We start from the raw sequence: 22,545 nt of genomic DNA, 5'->3' as shown, positions 1-22,545 counted from the left end.
TTTTGTGTTACCTTTTTTATTTCTAGATCAAGGATGTAAAAAAATAAGTGCACCATTGTACATTTTGTTTTTAAATAGATAAACATGTTAGAAGAACTACTGTATCAGCAATAGTGGTTTAGAATCACTAGTTGAGGACAGGCTAATGCCGATAAAAGCTATGGTGAGGACATTCTGCAGGCCCAGGTACTGTTAGATACATTTTACTTGAAGATGTATCTAATCAGTGGTAATCCATAGAAACCCATGACTTATTTTATAGGCTGCAAATTATAATGCTGATGTACAGTAATACACAGCTTTTTAATGATTAAACATGAGCCTAAAAAAAGCAGTCAGGGAGAAAACATTGCAATCATATATAGAGCTAGTGCATTGAAACAAGTTCTACTAAGGTAAATGGTTCAGAAAAGTTTGTTTTTGTTAACTTTCCTCAGTAAATTTACTTAGAGTGGAATAAGCACCTGGTCTTACAGAGTCCACAAATGTTACTGTAGTTTGAAAACTAAATTTTGTTTTGCCTGGATTGAGAAGGTGTAAGCAATGTTTATTGTGATATTTTTGCAGTGATTGTAAATATTGGTTTAACACATTTGGCCTACATTCTTTATTTAGAGGTAACATTCCTCATTAGCAGTTGGATGCAAGGCCATTTGTAGTATTGGCATACACTTTTTTTTCTACTGCTCATGTGCATGAAAAATGTGTATGGCTAGAATTGTAAAACACAATGTTTTTTATTGTTTTTATATTGTTTTTAAAGGGTGATATAGAATATTAACGAGAAAGAACATCACAGGAAAAAGAAAGTGCAGGTGCACACTCTGAGCACTAAGTATAATGATAGTCAAAATAATCCTGATAAACTCTACAATTAGCATGGAGTATATGTGAGGTTCTTAGTACATGTTTGGCCAAAAATATTTGCCCATCCAACACGTCAAGGTGAACACTATCAGGTGGGTCCCTAATACTTATGCTGGGCATACACCGCAAGATCAAATGCCTGTCAGACCAGCAGACAGTTTCTCTGGCAACCTGATACTCAACAAATATAGCTGGCATACACTGAGATATCTCACATTGTATTGGGCCCGATATCTGCGCTCCGCCCCGTGAATTAGACGTTTTCCCGATCCTTCTCTGTGAAGAAACAGGGGAAATGTCTGTCAGTCGGCCACAGCTGGGCATACACTGCTCATTGTGGCCGACAATTAACTTACAAGATATCACATCGGACGGGCACACTGGACGATCCAGCATGCCCGACTGATCGATATATTACCCATGGTCACCCGCACACACAGTACAATTATTGGGGAGATCCGCTGATATTGGGCGTATCGCCCCGTTAATTATATAGTATATACTCAGCATAACAGATTATGTCAATTTTTCCAGGACTTACCTATAATAGTAAAACACATGTATTAGCTCACACATGTATAAATCCTGTGTAACAGGTAAGTTGATGAGTAATGATTTGCAACAAAGTTAAAAACTGTAATCTCCAATGTGTGGAAATAAGAGATAGATAGACAAAGTTTCCAAGTTTAAGCTGTTATAATAGTTACCGTCTTCAGTGGATATATTAGGAGCGAAAGTTTCATGGTTGGAGTCCTGGTGGTTGCTCCTAGTAACCAGAGGAGTAAGGATTAGAACTGAGAAGCTGTCCCTTGTGGTCAGGTCAAATACCTGCCACTTCTCCCCACAGTTTAGGTGGATATCCTCTAGCAACACTGAGGGGAAGGTTGCCGTGTGTGAGCAAAGGTATCACTCACGCTTCCCCGGGGCTCTGTGTGAGGTATCAGCTCCTATTGCCGCGCACCTGTGCCGGATGTGTATTGCTATCTGTGCGGGGTATTTCGGAGAGGTACGGTGACTGCTGACAATGCCCCTTGGTAGCCACTAATCCTCACCCTGGCTGGGAGATATGCGCAATGTGTTGATCTCCGGTTCAGCTTCCCAGCTCCAATCCTTACTCCTCTGGTTACTAGGAGCAACCACCAGGACTCCAACCATAAAAACTTTTGCTCCTAATATATCTACTGATGACGGTAACGAACATTGGGGTAGAAGTATGATAGCGGCACTTAACGTGCCGATATATAACGCTTCCTGCTTCGGCTCTTTACCGAGGCGAAGTAGGAAGCACTACCGATGAGATGCAAGAACAATTATCGCATATCGCTGCCAGATGTTAGAAATATCTGGAAGTTTATATGCGGTAAACGACGAATGATATTAACAGCCGCTACAAAGCACTAGAGAGAAAAAAATCCACTCCCTGAATGATGTCTTGCAATATCGTTCATCTTTCGTCTATTGCAAAAATCTGTCATGTACATGTCCAATATCTTTCAGCACAGCCACCGGAATTTTCAATAGATATCTTTTGTCTTTCATCGTTCAGAAAAACATCTGCTAATGGATAGGCCCCTTAAAAGAGTCTCAGTAACATCACCTTTTATACACCTGAAATGTCACCTTAAAATACTTTCTCTCATGCCCTTTTATATCTAACTCATACCTACGTTTTGTTTTCTCTCATTTACGTTCTCTTATGCTGCTACCCATTTATGCAGCTCCTCAGACTCTCCTACAGATGCTCTCTGAAAACCTATTTCTGTATTACAGCTTACCCTTTTGCCCCCATACTACCCACACTAATGTACTCTGACAATTGTACTATTGGCCTCTCTGGGCCACACTGACTCCTCTTCTCTCAGCTTTTCCCTTTTCCAATGTAAATCTAATCTTTCTCATTAAATGGGCTTTAAGAGTATCAGTGCACAGTTTGCATTATGAAGGTGGATAAGTTGGGAATGTACTTTCAGACAGAACAAGTTTGGAAAGGCAACTAGTCCTTGGTTAAATAAAATTTAGTAACAAGAATAAGTATTTCTACTTTAGGGTCCATAGGGTATCCACAGTGATGACGGTGATGACATCAGGCATCGGGCACCACAGAGTTAATTTTCAGCCTCCCAGGATGCTAGAGCTAGAGCAGTACATCATGGACAGTCTGTACAGATTTCCATCCTGTCGCTCCTTCACCCCGCCGGACCAGAACGCTGGTACAGATCCAGAGATTCTGGTGAGGGTCTGGGGTCACGGCTAGCGGTGACCCCGGACCGCCCAGACTGTGGCCGGATCTAAGGGGTACAGGTAAGCGGCGGGTCCCGCGGAGGGTGCCTGCCGGGATAACACAGTCCTGAGTCCCCAGGCAGGGGGCTCCCTGGGGACTGGCTGCGAGTGGAGCCATGTTTTAACCTGCGCTTCCACAGGCCCCAGGGACAGCGGGCTGCAGCAGAGCAGACAGGCTCCAGCGTCCCTGGGGTTAAATGCATGCCAGGGGAGCGCACCTTCCGAGCTAACAGCCAGCGCCTTCCTCGCTGCACAGTGTCTCTCCACATCGGTTTGGCGGGCTGTGTCAGCGCTCCTCCCTGGGCCCGCTTCCTCTCTGCTCCTCGGCGGCCATTTTCTTCATGGGAAGTGGCAAATGATGATGGATACAGGTGGCATCGCGGTCTGGGTCCCCCTGCATACCTCTGCTCTTGTAAGGTCAGTGTATGCAGCGCTGTTTCCTACCAGGCGCTGTGTCTGAGTAGTTGATCACAGTGCTTATAGTGTAGGGCTTGTTTCTGCATTGTATGTGACTTAATGCTAGCGCTGTCTGCCTGTACTTTCACTTCTGCCTGTCAGCCATTATACTATCCGTGTTCTTTTTATGCGAAAGCCCCTGCGGTGCGGTCTTGCAGGGTGTTCATTGCCTCACAGTAAAAATATTTGTCTGTGAGGGGAGTCACATACAGCTCCGTTTCACTCACCATGTCTGGGAGTGAACGTGATTTTCCTCTTCAGCTAAAGTGTACCACATGTAATGTACCAATAGCGGAGGGTGATGGACACACTGAGGGTTTATGTAGGGCATGTTATTTACTGTCACGCCCGATTTCTGTCACTGCCCCAGTACAGGAACCGCCCTGGGCTTGTTTTGCTAAGGCACTTACAACCCTTGTGGGCCAGCTGACGACGCCCCCTGCGTTTCCCCATATGGGGTAATCACAGCAGTCGGTAGTGTCATCACCCATTCAGAGGTTCCCCAGGCAGCTGATGGTACCTCAGTGTCTCCCACTTTCGCTCCCCCAGGTCTCGCAAGAGCCTGCGTGGGTGAATTCACTGTCCAATACGATACAGCACCTAACGGACGTTTTGCAGAGGGAGTCATCATTGCGGCCTGCTCAGCGGCCTTTAGTGTCCCAGATGGCTCAATATGACATAACGTCTGATGACGGTGAGGTTTTTGACTTTGCAGACCAGGAGCCCCCCGTACTAAGGAGGCGGAGTCTAGTCTAAAATATATATACCAGGCCTTATACGGGCAGTCCGTGCGGCCTTGGTTATTGAAGATGATGACCCCCCCCCCCTTGGCCAAATCCACATATGCCTTCTTTAAGGATATTTAAGGTGATGCCACTGTATTTCCTCTATCTGGTCAGTTAGTGGATCATTTAGAGGGGGCGTGGAAAATCCGGGTAAGTGGTACCAACCTCAGAAACGCTTGGCCTTTGCATACCCCTTTGCGGATAATGTTTTTTCCAAATGGGAAACCCCTCCGCAGGTGAATTCTCATGTCACACGCCTGGTGAGGAGTGCTACATTGCCCATGTCCTCCTTAAAGGATGCTACGGATCGCAAAGTTGAAATATGCCTAAAATCCATTTATTCCCTTGCTGGAGGGGAGGCCAGAAAGGCTATGGCCGTGTGCCAGGTAGCCAAAACTAGGGAGCGCTGGGCTGATAGCTTGGAGATGTCTCTTGACGCTGACTCGTCACCTGAGCAGGTGGAGTTAGTGGGTAACCTAAGAGACTCAGCTACGTAGATTAATGAAGCAGCCTTAGATATAGGGCTCCTCACTTCCAGAATCTCCTCAGCAGCAATGGCGGCTCACCACACTCTATGGTTGAGCTCTTGGAAAGCGGACGCAGATTCCGAAAAGGGATTGGAATGCTTGCCCTTTAATGGACAGGTCTCCTTTGGAACCCGCAGTCAGGCGGCCCTGACAGAGGTGTCCCACATTCTAGCGTGGGCGGAAGGCAATCTGCCATCTAGGCAGTGTTCATACCAGGAGTCCTCAACTGGGAAGCAAACTTTCTCAGCCATCAAGACGTGCATCCAGGAGAATGGTCTCTTCACCAGGAGGTGTTAAGAGGCACAGAGGCACTTCTGGTAGACCCTCTGTTGGTCCGGTGGACCTTGCAGTTTGTGTACCTCTTCCCTCCGTTCTCCCTTCTTCCTCGAGTGATTCGCAAATTCAAGCAAGAAGGCAGCACGCTCCTGCTGATAGCTCCAGTGTGGCTCAGATGTTATTTGTACTTCAATCTTCAGAGTCTCTCCGTAGACGATCCGATGCTGTTGCCTCTACGTCCGGACCTGTTGTCTCAAGGTCCTTGCCATCACCCGGACCTGGGTCGTCTGTCTTTGACGGCGTGGCTGTTGAAACTGCCCTCTTAAGGTCCTGGGGTTTTTCCAGCTCTGTAGTTACAACCATGCCCAGAGCTCGGAAGCCGGCTTCTGCGAGAATTTACCACCGAGTGTAGCATACCGTTTTTGAATGGTGTTGCCCTAGAGCAGGGGTCAGGGAACTTTTTTTTACCTTTTACCTCAAAATATAATTAGATACGCTGACGTTACCCCCTTGATTTGAAAGGAAGGAAATCCTATAGTAGTGCCCCCATAGTTATGCCCCTGTAGTAGTGCCCCCATAGCTATGCCCCTGTAGCAGTGCCCCCATAGTTATACCCCTGTAGCAATGCCCCCATATAATGCCCCTGTAGCAGTGCCCCCATATAATGCCCCTGTAGTAGTGCCCTCATATAATGCCCCTGTAGTAGTGCTCCCCATATAGTGCCCCTGTAGCAGTGCCCCCATATAATGCGCCTGTAGCAGTGCCCCTGTAGCAGTGCCCCCATATAATGCCCCTGTAGCAGTGCCCCATATAGTGCTCCTGTAGAAGTGCCCATGTAGTAGTTCCCCAATATAGTGCTTCTTGTACAAAAAATACCCCCAAAAAACACTTACCTTAATCCCCACTCCTGCATCCGCCGCCGTCCTGTCCGCCCGCCTGCTCCTTGGCACTATGGGAGAGACATCATGACGTCTCTCCCATAGTGCGCATGGAGAGAGCCGGAAGCTGGAGTTCAGAAGAGAAAATAGCAATGGTGTTTTATTTCTATTTATACTGAAATTTTTTGTCCAATGTATTTTTTTTTTATTTGGGTATTTAAGCCCCAACGTGGGATTGCTCAGCCTTCCCCAAATCCACTGCTACACTTGGATTAATTTTATTGTATGGTTGTAATCCAATATCACCTTCATTGTTGGACCCCTGTGTCCTAATGGGATTATGTTCCATGTTCTATCACTGTTTTTATCTTCTGTTTATTGAATAAATGTATATGTTTCATTCTAAATTTTTTAGATTCCTCGGATGATTCAGTTTGTTAGCATCCTATTAGCGCCTAACCAGGGCAAAATCTTTTTTTCTTCATTATGCATTTGATACCTTTGCCTCTCAGGATGCTTCCTTCGGGCGGCGGATTCTCCTTCAAGCACAGGAGCGTCCCCACCCTTAAAGGATACTGCTTTGGGACATCCCCAAGGTATCCTGTGGATACCCTATGGACCCTAAAGTAGAAAATAAGAGAGATGGTAAGAACTTACCCTTGTTATCTCTATTTCTACGAAGTCCATAGGTTTCCAGAGGACTCCCACCCTGTCCCACCTGTGCTGCAGATGGGCTTTAATCTAGTCACCGGTTTTTCTGTCTCCCTCTGGTGAGAATGTGATTCTTGTGTGTTCCAGACTTTCTACTCTCTTTGTTCTCCTCCTCCGGCCTATGGCTTGTTACGAAACTGAGAGCCTTGGATAGGGGGTGGGGTATAGGAGAGGGACCCCAGTGCATCCTGGGAGGCTGAAAATTAACTCTATAATGCTCGATGCCTGACTTCCTCACCAATACCCCCAAGGTATTCTGTGGAACCCTATGGACTTCGTAGAAATAGAGATAACAAGGGTAAGTTCTTACCATATCTCTTTATAATTAGTCAATAGAATTATATATGGAATAAATTCAACCATTCTAGGACATTCCAATTACCAATATTTTAATTACAACAAAATACATTGTGTTTGGTTTGTTTCTTGGTTTGTTTATAGCAATATATTTATCTATTTATTTATCTATTTATTTTAAGCTTAAAAACCTTTCCAGCCTTGACTTGCGTCACATCAATGAACTGGACAATGAGACGGTGATGGAGATTGTAAAGAAGTGCCGAAATCTCACTTCTTTGAATCTTTGCCTGAACAGGAATATTGATGACAGGTAACCATACAGAGCATATAATTAATTCAATGCGCCATGTTCAGTCTGACACTTACAGATTAAACCGTATGTTATTAATGACTATTTATTCCCTCTCAACATATCTTTATAATAATTTCTTAAAAATATTAAAAAATATATATATATTATAAAAATATTGCATAAATGTCAGAAATCTGTGTTGCCTTAATGTGGATGCAGTTGGAGAGCACAATTACTATGAAACAGGAAAATAAAATATTATTACTGCCAAGGCTGCTTGAACATTACAGCAGCCTCCACGGGGAACCGGCAGCGAGATAGATGGAGATACACGGGAATGAGGGAAGATAGACTGATCCGAGAGCCGGTGGCTAGGAGAGATACATGGAGACCCAGAAACAGACACCAGGGAGGGGAGATATAAACCGTTAACGCTATGCCCAGAAGCTATAATGACCGTTTTCTATCTACACCAGTTCTAATTTACTGACAAATATTTTAACAGTCCAGTCTTGTGGCTACTGCATTATACTACACCTGTTCTGGGATCTAGTATAAAAGCCTGACATTATCCTGGTGACTGGTATCAAAAAGAGCAATTAAAACCACTATTTGTTTTTAATATATAGCAAATTCACTGACCAGTGTATTTTATTGTCATTGTTTTGCATCTGAAAATTAAACTTTTGGGTTCTAGTATTCCTATTAACTGAGCCAAATCTGTCAGAGCACCATCTGGGGACAGACGTGCTTTGCTGTTATGAATCTTGGCAATTTTATGCAGTGCTGAGTCCATAATCAAGTAAATAACATTTACTATATTATTGATCCCATGTAAATGGAGTTATAGTTTACATTTTCATCTTATATACAATTTAGTTTTGGTTCGAATTAAGTGAGGTAAAATAAATGTTACCTGCTCATTGTAAACCAGGCAGGTTCTCTAATATAATTAATTTTCTTTAACGCGACATAGGCTGTGTTATTTAATATTTGTAACCAGGATCACCCAGATTTATTTACCACTTCTAACAGAGTCAATGTAAACTGGGGCTAAGAGAAACTAATAACTGTTTATTAGATCTAGTTTCATGCTCGGAGGAAGGACAGATCATTTACAGGTTTCCTTACATGGCATAGGAACTGAAACTTTATTAAGCACACTATATTTCACGATTATGGTACAAGAAGGAACTAAATTATACATTTGCTGGCAGCCTTTCTGGATTCTGCAGACTGAAACCATTCCTTGCAGCCTTTCTGGATCCCGCATGCTGAAACCATTCCTGGCAGCCTTTCTGGATCCTGCATGATGAAACCATTTCTGGCAGCCTTTCTGGATCTCGCATGCTGAAACCATTCCTGGCAGCCTTTCTGAATCCTGCATGCTGAAATCATTCCTGGCATCCTTTCTGGATCCCGCAGACTGAAACCATTTCTGGCATCCTTTCTGGATCCCGCATACTGAAACTATTCCTGGCAGCCTTTCTGGATCCCGCATACTGAAACTATTTCTGGCATCGTTTCTGGATCCCGCATACTGAAACTATTTCTGGCATCCTTTCTGGATCCGCATACTGAAACTATTCCTGGCAGCCTTTCTGGATCCCGCATACTGAAACTATTCCTGGCAGCCTTTCTGGATCCCGCATACTGAAACTATTCCTGGCAGCCTTTCTGGATCCCGCATACTGAAACTATTTCTGGCATCCTTTCTGGATCCCGCATACTGAAACTATTCCTGGCAGCCTTTCTGGATCCCGCATACTGAAACTATTTCTGGCATCCTTTCTGGACCCCGCATACTGAAACTATTCCTGGCATCCTTTCTGGATCCCGCATACTGAAACTATTCCTGGCATCCTTTCTGTATTGCAGGAAATAAAACTATTCCCTCTGCTCTCTCCATTCCTGGTTTGTCATTGGTCTAACAAGTTTGTCGTTATCTTTTTTTATTAATGTTTTACATGTGATGGTGTAATTGACTAATTTTCCTGTACCACTCTACATACTCCGTGGGCTATATTTAAGTGGTTGAGCACCTTCACCTTCCCACATCTCCAGGAAGGAGCAGATATGATGCATTATCAAAATGAAGAGATTTAGGCAGCTCGCACTTGTGTTGTTGTTATAAGTGATTTTCTGTGTTTTGCTAGCTGTTTAGTAGCCCTTCTCCATAAAATTACATTTCATTTTTCCATGTTCTCTTTTTTCCATCTTACATGATCCTGACACATTTTTAGTCGTCCTGTTATAGTATGTTTACTAGGGCCTATCTCTGCAGGGATTGACATTATTTTAAATTAAACATGTCAACTGGAGAAATGCATCTTTTCGTTTGCTGCCATTGTATGAGATTGTGCAGAGTTTTTGAGTTTTTGTTATGCCCTTAAGATGTACCTCTGGTGTTTTATTTTCTTAAACACAGCAGCTAGGTCTATGCTGTTTAAGCATTCATTTTCTTTCATGTTTTTGTCTCTCTTGTGAGTATATCAGGTTGTTAAATTTCATTTTCCATTTATTTGGCTAGTTCTGCGTTCTGTCGGTTTTAGTTAGTAAGCTGTATGCCCCCTATATAAACACATTAGAAAAATAAATATAAAACTTTTCCTTGAACAGTTCAGCAATACTCGGCCTTGAAAGCACATCCCGTGGTTTCTGCATCACTTATAACATGGGTTCCAAGCTTAACAGCCTGTTTCTTTGCTGTAAATCCTGTACTATTTTTAGTGGTGAAATAACAGGGATGTAGTAAAAAGGTCGACGATTATAATGTTGATACTACAACGTTGACCGTTATGATGTCGACATTGACAACATGTCGACAGACAGTGTGTCGACCTGCTTACAATGTCGACATTAGGGTTAGGCGGCAGGGAGGGAGGGTGAGGAGGTAAGGGTTAGGCACTGCTAGAGGGATGGTTAGGGACAGCATAAAAATACTTGCTCAAATGCCCGGAGGATCGGAGGTCTGACCTGGAAGTGACGGCCACATGACCGCTGGGACCCGGAATTCACTCTAGAGCCTCTCCTGTTACCCTGGAGCAGGTAAGTCTCTGCAGGGCCACAAGGGACAATATGTTGACATTCTAACATGTCGACATTTCACCACTCTCTGCAAGACGAATGTCAACATGGTGAATGTCGACATTATGACCAGCTTGACATTGTCATGTCAATATGATGAATGTTGACATTATTTATGACTGTTAGTTATTTGGGTGTAGTATAATATGTTAACAAAGTATTGGTTACATCTGTTATTACCGATGATCACAGCTTGTCATTGTTTTTATGTGTGAACTGTGCTAACTTTATATTTCTTATGGCACGTAGGAAAATTTACTAAAGTGATCAGAAGTGAACAATTTCAGTTTCATAACATGTAACAATATATAATTTTACCACCTTTTAATACATAATTCATATATTAATATTCTATCCAGCTCCTCTAGTAGTCCTGGGAAATCAGGGGTGGTATTGAACAATTGAGAGAGTTGGATATTTAATATAATAATACTCGCAGCTAAAGCTTATGTAATAAATGCTTTGATTTTGACATGTTTCTAAGTAACATAATTAATATGAAAGTCAATGTGTGTGAGTGTTATGTGACTAGAATAATGTCAGAGATAGAATCTGGTGCTTCTCCCAATCCTCAGTATGCTTCTGATTGGCCAACACCCACAATCTAGTTGGTTAGTCAGCACATTAACATTATGTAACAATATTTTGGTGGTGGGTCCACAAATCTAGTCTGCAAATCAACACTTGCCATAGATTCAGTACTTGCCTAATAACAGGGTCAATTAATTTGTGGGCAACTTAAAACTGGCCTCCTTTTTACACATTATCTTAATTATGTCCTATTAAATTCAAAATATTGTTATTTAGGGGCTAGTTCAGGGGTTGGAGTAAAGCAAAAAACAAATGCATTTGCACCTTGGCGACAGGTTCTTGTCTTGGTCCGGTGTATAGCACAGAGATGGTACTACAGCACCAAAAGTAGTTTTCTGACTAGTTTCACCTTTAGGGAGGCTTTGGTCTTCAGTGTAGCAAATCTAGCCCTGTCTGTTGCTTGTGATAATTTAACGTTCAAGACTAGGGGAGATGTACTAAGCTTTGGAAAGTGATAAACTACCAGCCAATCCGCTCCTAACTGTCATGTTACAGGCTCTTTTTGAAAAATGACAGTTAGGAGCTGATTGGCTGGTGGTTTATCACTCTACAGTTTATCACTTTACAGAGCTTAGTACATCTACCACTAAATCACATTTCTGCACTTGTAAATCATACAGTATAGCGTTTTCCTTCATTTTTTGCATTGGTGCTATGACAAATATACAGTATATAGATGATACGTATTTTACTTTAATGTTGAAAGCCATATCTGCCAAATCGCACAAACTTCTTACTGCTGTGGCATGTTGCCACCCTGTAAGCAGAGCAGGAGCGCACACTAATTTAAATGAGATCCTAATTTACACCATCATGTGCTGCTAACTGAATTCTGGCTTACACTGGCAGAGTTGCATACATCTTTCAGGGGGTTGCAGGGATCACATTGTGGGAAATGTCAAATTGGCCAATCAGTAGATCCAGATTTTCAAGCAAATACCTTGTTTTCACTTAAATAAATTCTACCTAAAAGCTAGACATGGGAGAGTAGTTATCGTCCTCTTTAGTGGAATTAAATCTAATTAGGCCTAATTAGGTGACAATTAGGGATGTTAAGATGTAATTATAAAAGCATGTCTTTGGTATTTTGCCATGCCTAGTCTGTTGTTAGGATTTGTCCATTTTTCTTCTTTTTAGCTGTTTAGGGGAAGTAAAAATAGCAAATTGCCTATTCTACTTTATCAGTGGGAGACATCCTGGACTCTTGGGAAGGAAGCTAAGCTCCAGATCCCAGCTATTGTACAAGAAAATGGTCACCGCTCTGCAGCGCACAGAAACAGGTGTGCTACGGGAGCAGGTCTACCATTTTCCAGCTTGTTCATGTAATGAGGCACCATCATGTGCACATATCGGGGAAATACACGAGGAATGAGGATCTGCACGATTAATTGTGTTAACACAAGGTCATAGAGTTATTTTTCATTTTCTTTTATATAACTTTTTGTTTTGCATCTATTAGAAATCCTAAATGTGTAGCATTTTGGTAGTTAAAGAACTGAGCACCTATTTTTCAAGTCCTATATCAGCATGATATCATCACATTTATCACAGCTATGGGACGTTTTTCTTTGCTTTATTTATTCTCCTCACTATCAGAAAGAGTTGGGATCCATGAGCATGGTAGACCTTATTATTTATGAAGATGTGCAGCAGATTTTTCACTGTCGTGCTGCTTGGCTATTATCGCCATAACTTAGTAATAATCTTGCCTGCAGCCTCTGGTGCTGTTACTCCCGTAAGCCATACTATGCACAGTACTATAAGCTCCATGTGGTGGTGCTGGACATGCACCTTGGCACTAGAAACACCACTTTGGTGGAGACGGACACTATTCCTTAACTGGAGCTGTGCGTCAAATGCAACTTGTGTAATCTCCATGAAATGATTTTGTAGTCTGGAACAAGTTGCTCTAGGTGCCTCATGGAGCCTGCTTTACTTTATCTCCCGTTACCCGGTGCACCCTGCATTTGTCTGCACAGAGGCTCAGCTACACATACAGCATAAGCAGGTGTTTTCCAAAATCTTAAGAGCTATATCTAGAGATTTTGACCCTCCATATTGTAGTATATCTAGTGCCATGTATATTATGTTGGGTCATAAATGCTGCTTAATATACAAACTTAAGTAATATCTGCTGTTAAGTGCAGTTTACTTCCAGGTATGAACGAAATATGTAAAAAATACGTTAGTCCATAACCTTTTCCATTTTATAGGTGATACCTCAGACACACAAATTCCATCGATACATGCAACATAACCTCCTGCACATTGCCATATAAATAAGGACGCTTTTATGTATTCATACGCTTTGTTGCATAAAATAAGTGATCACTATAGATTGCAGGGCCGGGTTGGCTATGAAATACCAGCAGTCGGGCTGTCAGCTGTCAAAATACAGACAGCGGCATCCCGATGCTCAGTATCCCGACGGGGTACGTAAGTATCCTAACCCACTCTTCTTGCACCCTAATCCTAATCCTCCCAGTTATTGCCTAAACCTGACCCTCTCCCCTTGGTGCCTAAACCTAACCCTCCCCACATAGTGCCTAAAACTAACCACCACCCCAGTGGTACCTAACTCCCCCCTGTCCGTAGCCTAACCCTAAACTTACGTTCGGAATTATGGCTATTGGAATTCCGGCTCCTGTATCTAAACTAGCGACGGGATTTAGACGGCTATGTTTAGTCCCGGGTCGGGATTCCGACGCCGAGATTTCAACAGATGGCATAGCGTCCGTGTTACAAGTCGCCAGTGTGAGGAGTCTCTCCTCCAGGTCACCAGACACTCTGACGGAATTCTGCTCCTGGACAACTTACATGTCGTACTGGGGCGACACCTCCAGTTGTTAGGAGATCGGATTACCGGATTTCGGCACGTGATGCTGGATGACGTTCCCGCCTCACCTGTGGATTCATTAATCACCTGCCTTGTATTCATTGGTTCAGCACTGATCTTAAGCCTGCTGGTCAATCGCCGGCTATAGTGTGTCTGTACCTGTCCTTCTGGTTCCTGCCCGTCATGGTCCTGTTCATCTGTTCCTGGTCTGCTGTGTTTGAGAACTCTAGTCCTACACTCTCTCTCCGTCATCTAGAGTGTTCATTTATTGCTGCCTGTGGTATTCCATGGCTGTGCTGTGACTGCGGCCTCGCCGCTCATTGTAGTCATCTATTACCATCTCTCAGCCTGTAACCATCTCTGCTCTCAAAGCCACATCCCAACTGTCAAAAGCCACACCTTGGCCCACAAGGCCGCAACTCAGCCTATTATCACCTCGGCTCTCAAGCCGCATCCCGGCTGTCTAGCTGCACCTTGGGCCACAAGTTCGCACCTCAGCCTGTTACCAGCTCGGCTCTCAAAGCCTCATCCTGGATGTCAAGCCGCACCTCAGCCTGTTACCATCTGGGCTGTCAAAGCCGGACCTTGTTAAAGTGAGAGAAAAGGGAATTGGGGATAGATTTAATGCACTGGATTAATAAAGTGATTGCTCAAAATAAATTTGGATATACCAATAATATTGTAATATTACTGGATGTAAAATGCCTTCAAGATAATACAATGTTGGTGGTGCACCCAGGAAAAAAATACAATACTATATTTCGTTTGGTTTTGTACAGGCAAAAAAAGAGAATCGGTTTATTTATCGGTTTGAAATTGTCTGCTTCATGGTTAAACAAACCGATTGTTTGATGAGACGTACAATAATTTTATGTTAGAAAAGTGATTTATGATTTGAACATAAATATACAGGGAAATGTGCAATATCTATATGCTTTATACTAACTGACACTTTATGGGAAACCGCTATATTTCCATAAACAATTGCCTTTAATAATCAGTTGTATTTTATTTGATGTGATCTGTGCAATAGTTCTATATTCTAGTGATAGTATATTGAACAGGGATATGTGCAATATATACAATCTAAGATATTACAGTGATATGTGCAACGTTTTTGTCTTCTGTCACACCTGCAATTTGTATGATTGAATCATCATTATACAGGAACATGTGTAATATTTAAACTTTTTTACATAAATTAGCACTTTACAGAGATAAGTACAATATTGCTATAATTAACTACAACTTTTTCAGGGGCATGTGCAACTGTGTGAATTTATGCTTTTCCCCTCTCACTTATCTGTTGAATATAGAGAACAGTGATTGATCATTTCCCTTTCCCAATATGATTATTATTAACATACAACTGTAATTGGATTGAGTGTAATTTTGTCCTATCTTTTTTTGGTTTTTATATAAATTCGCCTCACAATAATTTGTCTACATGTAGTGACGTGTTTTTCCGTCACTTATTTTTCTAAGTAAATTTAAATAAAAGGTATGTTTTATAAATCTACAATCATATCATAGATCTATCTACATAAGAGTGCCCCAAACAAGGAAATTTTCTTTTTTTTTTTTGCCTGTGCAAAGCTGCACCTCAGCCTGTTATCTCGGCTCCCAAAGCCGCATCCCGGCTGTCAAGGCCGCACCTTGGCACACGAGGCTGCACCTTAGCCTGTTACCACCTTGGCTCCCAAAGCCGCATCCCGGCTGTCAAAGCCACACATCAACCCTCTAGACCGCATCTCAATCTACTGTATGTAACTATTGGCTCATTAGCTGCACCTCCACTCTCAAAGTCACCTCTCATCTGTTTTCATATCGGCTTTCAAAGCTGCATCCCGGTAGTCATAGCTGCACCCCGGTAGTCATAGCTGCACCTCTGGCCTCAAGGCCACATCTTGGCTCTCTAGCCATATCTCGGCTATGCAAGCTTTACCTAGTAGATTTAATCAAGATTACAACACCTTTCCAGTCCTCAATCAGTCGCATAGCATCTAGTGGCCCTAGGTTAACCGTGTAAGCATCTACTACCTCGAGTTAAGTCCAGGCAGCCACCTAAGTGCCGGTGAACGTGTCCAGTTCTAAGGGAACATCGGGTGACTGTTAATGGTGAAGACCTTGCCTGAGTGATTCTAGAGTTCGTACACTGTGAGTTATAGGAGACCGTACCAGTCCATTGGCTAACTAACTACAGATGTGTCCTCATACATCTAGCCGCCTTGCGCGCTAAACAGCCCTTCTAGTCATGCCATGCCGTGGTGTGACTCTGTAGCGCCGAGTGTTTATTCATGCAACTTGTTACCTTTAAATGCGTCATATTCGCACAGCGATGCGAATAGTTAGCACAAGCATCTTTTGCTGATTAAAATGGTATGCAGCATGCCTATGTCCTGTGAGCGACTGTAGGTGTATCTGCATGTGGAACGCTACGTTACAGTGTCAGTGTAACACTGTAATGTAGCGTTTCGTATGCAGATACACCAGCAGTCACACACAGACCATAGGCATGCTGTATACCATTTTAATCAGCACAAGCTGCTTGTGCTAACTATTGGCATCGCTGTGCGAATAAGATGCATTTGAAGGTAAAAAGTTACGTGGCACTACCGAATCACTTGGAGCTTGTAGCACAATGAGGATATATGTATGTGGACACATCTGTACATCCCGCAAGGCCCTCTTACCTCCTTGTCTGTTTGTTATTATTCAGTCTTTTTTTTTTTTTAGTGCTTTTTTTTTTTTTTTTTTTTCCTATTGATGCTCCAGTATATTCAGTCTTCTCTTCTGTCTTTAGTTGTAACGCAGGCACGTAATGAAGAACCTGTAGCCGTCCAGATTTTTGGAATATTCATAGCAACACATAATACGAGGGTTGTTCAAAAATGAATGCCTAAATACTCATAACTCTGAAATAATACGCAACATTTATTTGAAACTTTGTCAGTTTGTACTTAATATGTCTGCTAACTATATATGTAGTTTTGTTTAGGTAGTCCAAGAAATACCATGGAATCCAAAATGACACAAAGAGCCGTCATTGAATTTCTGGAAAAAGAAGGCTGCAGTGCTGCAGAAATCCACAGAAGACTGAAAAAAGTGTATGGTGAGCGTACAATTGACTATAGAAATGTCAGAAGATGGATGAAGCATTTTCAATCGGGAGAATCGTCCGTGTGCGACAAACCTCGTGGTGGCAGACCATCAACTGCAGTGACAGCAGAGAACCGACACAAAGTCGATGCCATGATTCAGAAAGACCATTGTGTGAATATCGGAGATATCAGTGATGAACTGGAATGTAGCCATGGCACTGTAAAAACACTAATCAATGATTTGGGATATCGTAAAGTGTGTGCAAAATGGGTTACAAAGCAATTAACCAGGGATCATAAGGCCCAGAGGGTGGAAGTGTGCAATGACCTATTGACCAACTTTGAAGCCAACCCTGAGATGTTTTTGGAAAACGTCATTACAGGAGATGAGACCTGGGTATTCCTTTATGACCCAGAAACAAAGACCCATTCAAAGCAATGGAAACACCCAATTTCACCTAGGCCAAAAATGTTTAAATCACAGCGATCCGTAAACAAAGTCATGGCCACATTCTTCTGGGATTGCCGAGGTGTTGTTCTCATCGATTACTTGGAACAAAACCTATCAATCAACAGTGATCGATACATTATTACACTTAAGAAGCTGAAAGAAGCCATCCCCCAAAAAAGGTCAACAATTCGACAATGTTAGACCTCACACTGCGATGGTAACATCTGCGGCCATTGCCAAAATGGAGTGGGCAATAATGCCACATCCACAATACAGTGCTGATTTGGCCCCTTCTGACTTTCATCTGTTTGGACCTCTCAAATACTGTCTCCGTGGTCAACATTTTGAAGACATAAATGTTGTTAAAAACGCCATATGTTCCTGGTCAAACACTAACCACTGGAATTTTTCCAAAGTGGATTTACAGCTTGGGTTGAGAGGTGGAGAAAATGTTTGAGGGCAGATGGTGAATTTTTTGAGTAGAGTCATTCTGTTACTAAGACTTCAAAGTATTTTACTGCAAATTTTCATATCTGTATCTATAATAAAATTTGAGTTGTGAGCATTTAGGCATTACTTTTTGAACAACCCTCAGAAGATTAGAGTGCTGATCTCGGGGGAGGCAAAGACCTGCCCACTGTTGAGTTTGTTGACAGTATGGGCTACCAAATAAAAGGGACAGCAGTGAAAAGGGACAAGACTGAGCAATTACAAAGTAGTAATGTGATGCTCATGGCAATCTAATTGGGAAGAGTGAACGCTCAAAATCTATTTCATATGTCCATCTTGTTGTACAGTAGTTTAATATTAGAGTTTTAGCAGCAGAGAAGTTACTCTGAAAAAAACCATATTTTTTTCCCCTTGTCACAGCTTAAATCAATGTGGTTAGGGATGCCAGTTTAATAGTGATCACAGACAAATGGAAATATCACGGTCTGTTTTTATTTCTGACTCCAAAAATAAGACTGTAGGTGTAACTTGGGAGGGAATCTGCAGGTACAGTACTGATTATATTTCAGTGTCTACATAAAACTGCTAAATAACCGTCAGCATTGTATCACAGCTGCAGGAGAATGTAATACACCAACATGAGTAGTGCCAGAGGTACAAACCTTACTTATAGAACAATGCAAACCGTATCGCCAAGCCTGGCACCTGGTTATTTTCTGTATCTTTATTGACTGCTTCCACCCATGCAATAACAAATGTCAGCACAGAATCTTGAATCACTGCTTGTAACCAGCACTGTCATCGCTGTACTTTTTATACCTCTGTAATAATCTCTTTAGGACCTTCTGCACTTGAATGTCAAAAATAATGACTGCAGCAATCAGACACAATTTAGTGTGCTCAATTGAACTATATCTTTTCAGTAACAGCGATTAATTTAGGCGAGACATTCACAGCGATTACAAGGCTTATGCTGCTGAAGTAACGCACAGTAAGTCAGCTGAAGGGAATAGAAAATAAATACTGCAGGTTAAGGCGATCTAAACAGCCCCTGACTCCTGTAGTGAATCACAATTCTTTGTGACTACACACTTAGTAATGACCTCCTGCATAATCCACCTGTCACTTCAAACGCATTATTTTTCCTTACAGCAATTAAGTATTGTGCTGTGTTAATAACATTTACTTTTGTCTTTTGTATTGTTGTAATTTTCTTACTTGCGGAGGTTTGCAAACATTGTATTTACGTTCATTTTCCAATTTTCCAATTCTGCTTTGACAGCAAGTTATAAATAGGTTTTTAACCTATATTTATGTGGTACTTTTCAACTACTGTATTTTTACTGTAAAGATCAAATCAAAGGTTGCTTTTGTTGGAGGAAACTCTAGAGACACCAGATACAATTATAACTGAGCCTCTTGTGTTTTTTATGGTAAGAGTAAAGGTGCCTACACACTGGGCGATATTACTGAGCGATTGTGCGATTACAACATCATAATCGTGCAATCACTCAGTAATCGTGCATTCCTATGTTGGAGATGGCCAGCGATGCGCGCTCCCGCTGGTTGTTTCCAACATTGTCCATAGCCTGAACATGCAGGCCAATCTGCCGATAACGACAGATTGGCGTGTTCAGGAATGATGAACTGTGCCTGCACTGAACGACTGATCGTTCAGTGCAGACACTACAGGTGATCAGCAACGACGGTACGATTACGATGTCGTAATCGTACTGTCTTTTCTGATCGCCTAGTGTGTACGCACCTTAAGACTTTAATGTACTTATGTGCAGAAAATATACAGTACTGCACATGTTGGTATGCCATTGGACAGAGCTTGTATGATAGAAGTGAGATCTGGCTGCCTCGGAGGTTAATTGTCCTGAATATTGCAGTTGGGATAGTTAATGTATAATTGCAAGAAATTATTGATTGTACCCCTTTCCAAACAGTTGGTGCCAGCTGATACTTTTATACCAGATATTTCACACCATGAGCTATAGGATTTTCACCACAACTTAGTCTAATAAGTGAGTGTAAGTATTTGTTATAATATTGCACACTTTGGCAGTAAAACATGTTTTGTTTTGTTTTTTTAAATTGCCTGTAGTCTTATAGCCTATGAGTAAACATTTGATTACAGCTAGATATTCACAGCTGCTGATGGTTAGATGGAAACTGAATTATCTCTTCCATGTTCCGTGAGTTGGGAAACCAACACTAGTAGCAGTTACTGAGTGTTGCCTATGTTGATTGCACTAACCTACTGTAACATATATTTTACTTTATTCTGTTTAAAGATGATGTGGATGGGGACTATTTAGACCCTGCTGATAAACACCAGTGTTAGGTATATTTTCTGTCACTGTTTATTCTGTTTTTGTATTGCTGTTATTTATGTGTTGCTATTTCTTTGTGGTCCTATTATACCCCTTTTCCACTGCTGCATTAACACGGGTTATTGCCGGGTCTACCCGGGTCACAGCTAAGTGGAAAAGTGACCCTGAAAAATAACCTACCAAGGTCGGACCCAGGGTGGACCCGGGTAATGGTGCAGTGTCAACGGCGCGACCCGGGTTATCCCACCTGGGTCATGCCTGAAGTGAGCTGATTGGTGGTTATGGAGCAGTCACCTCCCACTTTTTATGACCTCACAAGTTTAGCAGGGCAGGCCCGGGTTCAGTGTGAACGGGGCTAACCTGGGAATAACACAGATTGAAGGTGCAGTGTAATCTGGGTCTGATCTGATTTGGAACCATGTCCGGAAACCAAGGTCGGAACCTGTTTTTTGGTCGAAAAGGGGTATTAGGTGAGTTTTATTATTACGATGTAGGGGTGTACGAGGTGTGAGGTCTTTGGTGGATGGGTCTAGATAAAAGATATATATATATATATATATATATATATATATATATATATGTGTGTTTTTGATGTTATGGTTTGAAGAAAGTGCTTGCTATATTTTGTGTGCACTTTTTTCCTCAATATTTTGTATCTGGGTCTATGGCTTTCAAGATATCCCTGTGGGTTAGTAATTTATTGAAAACTGTCAATATTGTGTTTCTTGTATAGCACTGCTCACAACTGATATTGAAAGGAAGCCCAGACTGGGAAACCTGCTCTAGTTCTGTACAACACCTTATGTAGCCACCTGTGTTCTCCGGTCCCACACAGTAAGGCTAGTGGATAGTTGACTGGTATGTACTGAACAGCTGTTAACTCCCACACTGTCCCATAAGTTGGAAAAATGTTCCTCCTTACCATGGAGAGCGAGTACCGAGCCCCCACAGGGAGGAACTTGGTGCATGTGGCAATTGTATAGTAACTATGGGAGTGATGGGAGGATGGGGAGCACCTAGCATTTCATGGAGACCTGTCCCTAACATGAATCCAAACCCTCTTTCTGAAAAGGCATGACTGTTTAGGATTTTACACATTCTAAATGTTGGGAGGCATACCATTCATCAGATATGTGTGCTGAAATTAAACACGGGTCATCATATTTAGGAATACACACAAAATACCCTCAACTTACTGTATTTAATTCTATAGATCCCTCATTTGTCCTAGTCTTTCTATCTTTGGATATGTCTCAAAATTTCGAGCCCTGCTTGACAGCAATAGTTGACAGTAAAATAAATATAAAAAGTAGCCCATAATAGTGTTCACTCCCTCAGGACAAAGCATCACACGAGCATTAATGACGCTGTGAGATGGAGGCTCTTGGCAGCGCCTAAGGACTTGAACTGCTCTGGGGATTATTATTTGGAAATATGGAACTACTGGAATCATAAATGCAATGGAAGCACAATTGTGACCCATTTGCAAAGAGTGTAATAGTAAGTTTACGTTGAATGAAAGGAATCGAGTAGCTTACATAGAGAACTTGTTTGTTTACGTTGGTCTAATTCCTCCCTGCAATTATGTTTTTTTCTGGTTGATCTACACTTAGCACATTTTCTTTTATTCCTACACTGTGTATGTTCCCTTTTTTTTAAATTAAATTCCACTATAATAAATCCAATAATCTGAGCGCTGGAACCTAATCGGTTTGTTTCTGTTTGTTTTGTTTTATTCTTTGGCTTTTAACTTAATATGCTCATGTGATGTTCTGATATGTTTTGGGCTTTTCTTAGGGTTCCCTCTTAGCTCTTCTCTATCTGAAGCACTTTGTCTGTTTGAATAGACAAAGAATTTCAGGTGAAATGGAAAATACATTCCAGCAATGTGTTTGCAGTCTTTTTTGAAGTTAAAGAAAACTGTATTTTCATGCGTATATGCAAACAGTTACTGCCTCAATGCAGGTCCTGTCTTATATGTAGATAAATGTGCAGTGAAAAAATGCTATAAGCTTTATAACGTTACAGCTTCAAGCCGGGTTTTACTAAAGGACTTGTGTCAAGTTGCCTAAATCTTCGCGTAAAGTTCTCAGTTTGTTTTTACGTTTCTAGCTCACTCTCCTTCTGTATGTGTGCCATTCTCTTTCAGATAATTCAATGAATAGAATACTGACACTTCGTACGGAAGTTTAGGCAGCATTTCAGCAGATGGTGTTGCGTAAACTCTTTGTACAGTACCTGGGGTGTATTTCACACTGTGAATCCTTTATTGCTTTGCAGTTCTGTTTCTAGGCATCGATGGAAGCAATAGAAACCTG

General features: G+C 41.9%; 1 protein-coding gene across 2 annotated transcripts in view; it reads left to right on the top strand.

Annotated features, from left to right (window-relative positions):
• The window catches only part of FBXL17 (F-box and leucine rich repeat protein 17), a 620,751-nt gene that overhangs the window by 169,316 nt on the left and 428,890 nt on the right, over positions 1-22,545 (top strand). For both annotated transcript variants that reach the window (XM_088477668.1, XM_088477669.1), the window contains exon 6: positions 7,260-7,390. In XM_088477668.1, the coding sequence (XP_088333794.1) occupies positions 7,260-7,390 (131 nt within the window). The remainder of the gene's footprint in view (positions 1-7,259; positions 7,391-22,545) is intronic.

The sequence above is a fragment of the Taudactylus pleione genome, unplaced genomic scaffold (assembly GCF_031769625.1).
Source record: "Taudactylus pleione unplaced genomic scaffold, aTauple2 ptg000202l, whole genome shotgun sequence".
Classification (NCBI taxonomy): domain Eukaryota; kingdom Metazoa; phylum Chordata; class Amphibia; order Anura; family Myobatrachidae; genus Taudactylus; species Taudactylus pleione.
Note: the sequence above shows the minus strand (reverse complement) of the source record. Positions and strands in the feature narration are given on the sequence as shown.